Raw genomic sequence first — 3599 nt, 5'->3', positions numbered from 1 at the left:
AGATTTATTTATTTTTTGATAAAAGTCGAATTATATTTTGGTTGGGATTTATTCGTTTAATAGTAGTAAGTACCAAATCCATAAAAATAATAATGGCTTAAAATTATATTTACAGCCCTACGCTAAATGCATTTAAAGTTCTTTTCCCCCTATTTACAAATTAGCACATTTTCAAAAACAAATGTGTGAGTAATCATGTTATCTAGCACAAGAAGACCTTCTCTCACTGTTTATTTTCAATACCACCCAGCCCTCGATATAGGACAATAGCAGATGGGGGGTTTGTAGTCAACGGAAGAGACCAGAAATAAGTCCCATGAGGAGAAGCCAGTGTTTACAGCTGGGCAAGCAAGGGAATGTGCTCTAAATATAATACAGTGCCTACCTCGAAATCACACATTAAACGAGGCGTTTCATGAGTAGAATAATCAACGGCATAATATATATAATAACACCCCAAAAAACCACGCTGGCACAAAACAACATCGCGCCTTTGTTGTGATGTAAAACAGGATTTGGTCAGCTTATGGCTGATCATGACTTTAGCAACTCAGCTAACGTTGGCTAGGTCAACTCGCTCGCGTTTGCTATGATAACAGATCGATAATAAACACGGGTCATAGTATTCTCCCATCGAGGTCTGAAGAGACTAAAAAAGTAATCTACATGCAATGAGCAAATATATGATTCAGTGTAGTCCCAAAGTCACCCATTTCGATACCCCGTAAGGAGCTTTCGTTAGCTTAGCCTGCTAGATGCTGCTAAGTTTGCTAACATGGCTTGTCCAGCCCTTTCGCTTGACTTCTCTCCCACTTCGTCCTGCAGTACTACACAGGAAGTGGAGCAGAAGCCGTTATTTAACTACTAAAAACCTCAACTGCCCGAAAACACTTTACAAATGCCAGCACAGCGCCAAAATATTAAAGAAAACTCGGGTTAAAAAGTGCCATTACCTGCCATCTTGAGCGTCGGCTCGGCTCTGCGGGCTGCCGTCCCGTGTGGGCTGTCACCGCCGCACAGCTGTCACTCAAACAATGAGGCAAACTACTTCCTGAAAGTACTTCCTGATGCTGCTTTTCACTGGTTAATTACGTATTAAACAACTATATCGAAAAACGTTACTCATCTCGGGCAAAAACTCGACATAAGTGAGATTAAAATAGCGCCTGTGGGGAGGGCTTTGTGTATCTCCAAAAGAAAAAAAAGGAGAAAGGAAGAAAAAAAAGCCGAAGCAGTCACGTGATCGCATGCCGTAGTTCAAGATGGAGACTCGGCGATGTGGTGGAGGTAGCTGTTTACAATAATCACAACATGGCAAATACGACGACCTGCAGGACGTTTTAACGTTTACAGCGAGAGTTGTTACCCAACCTAAGATGTGCGTATGCCAGCTTCAGAACACGATCTTGTAAAGTTGTTTGTAAACAAAGACCACCTGAAGAATATTCAAGATTAAAAAAAAAAGGCAAGCAGAGGAGAAAACAGCCAATGATCTTCATCGCAAATTCGATGTGAGAGAGGAGATCGATATGGCTCTGAGAGAGTTAAAAGTCTGCCTCTTGGGGGTGAGTAAGCATCGATATTTTTCAATCTGATTGTACATATGCACACTTTAACTGGAGCATTAATGGAGCCTTCCTGCTCTACTTCCACATAACACATACCTATACTTCTCTAATGGACCGTAATGAAAATTTCTGATATAGTGAGTGGCAATACAACCTCAAAATAAATAGATCTGCGCCAGTGACAACACTCATGCTTATCTACATTGAATTACACTCAGTAGCTGCACAAGGCATCAATCACTTGATCAACGTCCCATTCAAATTGTATTATCCACTACTGGAGGAACATCCTCACATCTTCTCTTCTCTGTCATCCACTTACAGGATTGTTGACAATATTAGTCAAGCTATTAGTGTCACTATTACTCAAATTAGAAAATAGTCAGCCTGCTGCTATTTTAAGAATAGATCAGGTAAATCTCAATCATTAGTGTCAATGTAAATTTAATATCTTTAAGTTCTGATCTCTTTTGGACAAAAACAAGACATTTGGCGTTGTCACATTGCTCTCTAGGAAACTATGCGTACATTCATACTCTAAAGTTGTGATAACCTGCAAAACCTCACTATTAACCCCTACAGCGGCTCTATTTTGATAGCAGGAAGACTTTGCTGGTTTGTATTTAGCGACGTCCTTTGCGTGGTGTGGTCACCTCTACCCTGTCACTGACGGTAATTTCTAACAGGAAACGTCATTCATAGGCCATGAGGGCTCTCTGAATGGAATGACCAGCATGAAAACAATGTCTGCTATGACACTGACAGTCATCTTTCAAATCACATTTTGTGCTGACTTGTCAGACAGGCCTTCCACCACCATCACTGAACAGCTTACATAAAAGTGGCTTGGGCACCTTTAGTAGAGTTTCCGTGACTCAAATCTATGGTGCGGTGAAGCTGCACTGCTGGTTTATTCGGCAGCTTACCAAAACATTTTGTGTTGATTTTTTTTGTCCCTTCATTTCAACACACATCTGTAGCTATGTTAGACAGCATTACTAGTCATTCCTGCAGTATTTATTTACAAATGAGGCTCATTAACTTAATGCATATTTTAATTGGAAATAAAGACACAACAAAACAGGATGATTAGCCATTCATTTTCTGTAGATCTACTAATAAGATTAAGATAGCATAGAGACAATAAGCTAGTTCATTAACTAGCAGACTGGAATTATGACAACCCTGATTATGTATCATTTTGGTCATCTTTAAGATAATTAAATTAGTTAAAACAAGATATGTTACTGAATAAATGGTTAACTGATGGACCACACAAACAAAACATCCATGTCTAGACTGCTACAGCAGCAGCATAAACCACCATTGTCTGTGGGCGTATCTCGTGATAATGCTCAGGTCAGACTTGTCCTCTTCTTTTTCTCCTAATGTAAACAATGTAAACCCTTTTCCCTCTTCCATAAGTAATTTACAGATTTATACCAGCAGTGGCAGGAAGGAAGCGGATCCCATAAAAATGTTTTAATGTCCAGGCATATTGCCAAAGATTGTTCTCATATTCTTCAAGTACCATGTTTAGTAAGCATGATCTTTATTTTGTCTGTGCAGGATACTGGAGTTGGAAAGTCAAGTATTGTTTGGAGATTTGTGGAGGACAGCTTTGACCCAAACATTAATCCAACTATTGGGTATGTTCTGCTGCCTTCCACTTCCACAGAAGTTTTATTTTTTCCATCTCCCTCATTTGTTGTAGTTTTACAGGTCGTTATGATGCCCATTAGAGTTATCAGTTAACCACTGGCAAAGAAATGGGCATGAAAATCACTTCTTAAATAACTCGTTTGCTCCAGATTTCAAAATATCTGGACTTTCTTGTGTTCTTTGTCTGTGGCTAAACTAAGTAACTTTGGTGTCAAAGACTTTTTCATCCAACAAATTTTTGAACGTATTATGAACAATATTTGTTTTCTGACATTTTCGAACAAGGAACTAAGAAAACAGCTTTACAACTGAACTGTGCAGTTTTGACATTTAGCCTTTCATAGGGGGCGATCGTGGCTCAAGAGTTGG

The 3599-nt window shown here is 39.3% G+C and overlaps 2 protein-coding genes across 2 annotated transcripts in view; one reads left to right on the top strand and one right to left on the bottom strand.

The window, feature by feature from the left end:
• ppp4r1l (protein phosphatase 4, regulatory subunit 1-like) overlaps nucleotides 1-1020 on the bottom strand; it is a 17026-nt gene extending 16006 nt beyond the window's left edge. The window contains exon 1 of the mRNA XM_005729828.2: nucleotides 954-1020. Within this exon, the coding sequence (XP_005729885.1) occupies nucleotides 954-960 (7 nt within the window). The 5' untranslated portion in view covers nucleotides 961-1020. The remainder of the gene's footprint in view (nucleotides 1-953) is intronic.
• Nucleotides 1021-1230: 210 nt separating this feature from the next.
• The window catches only part of LOC102200473 (ras-related protein Rab-22A-like), a 13703-nt gene continuing 11334 nt past the window's right edge, over nucleotides 1231-3599 (top strand). Inside the window, exons 1-2 of the mRNA XM_005729859.1 lie at nucleotides 1231-1565; nucleotides 3138-3217. Coding sequence (XP_005729916.1) covers nucleotides 1530-1565; nucleotides 3138-3217 — 116 coding nt within the window. The 5' untranslated portion in view covers nucleotides 1231-1529. The remainder of the gene's footprint in view (nucleotides 1566-3137; nucleotides 3218-3599) is intronic.

This window comes from Pundamilia nyererei, unplaced genomic scaffold, assembly GCF_000239375.1.
Source record: "Pundamilia nyererei isolate P.nyererei 1_Seehausen unplaced genomic scaffold, PunNye1.0 scaffold00034, whole genome shotgun sequence".
Classification (NCBI taxonomy): Eukaryota; Metazoa; Chordata; class Actinopteri; order Cichliformes; family Cichlidae; genus Pundamilia; species Pundamilia nyererei.
The sequence above is the reverse complement of the archived record's forward strand: the minus strand, read 5'-3'. Positions and strand labels throughout refer to the sequence as shown.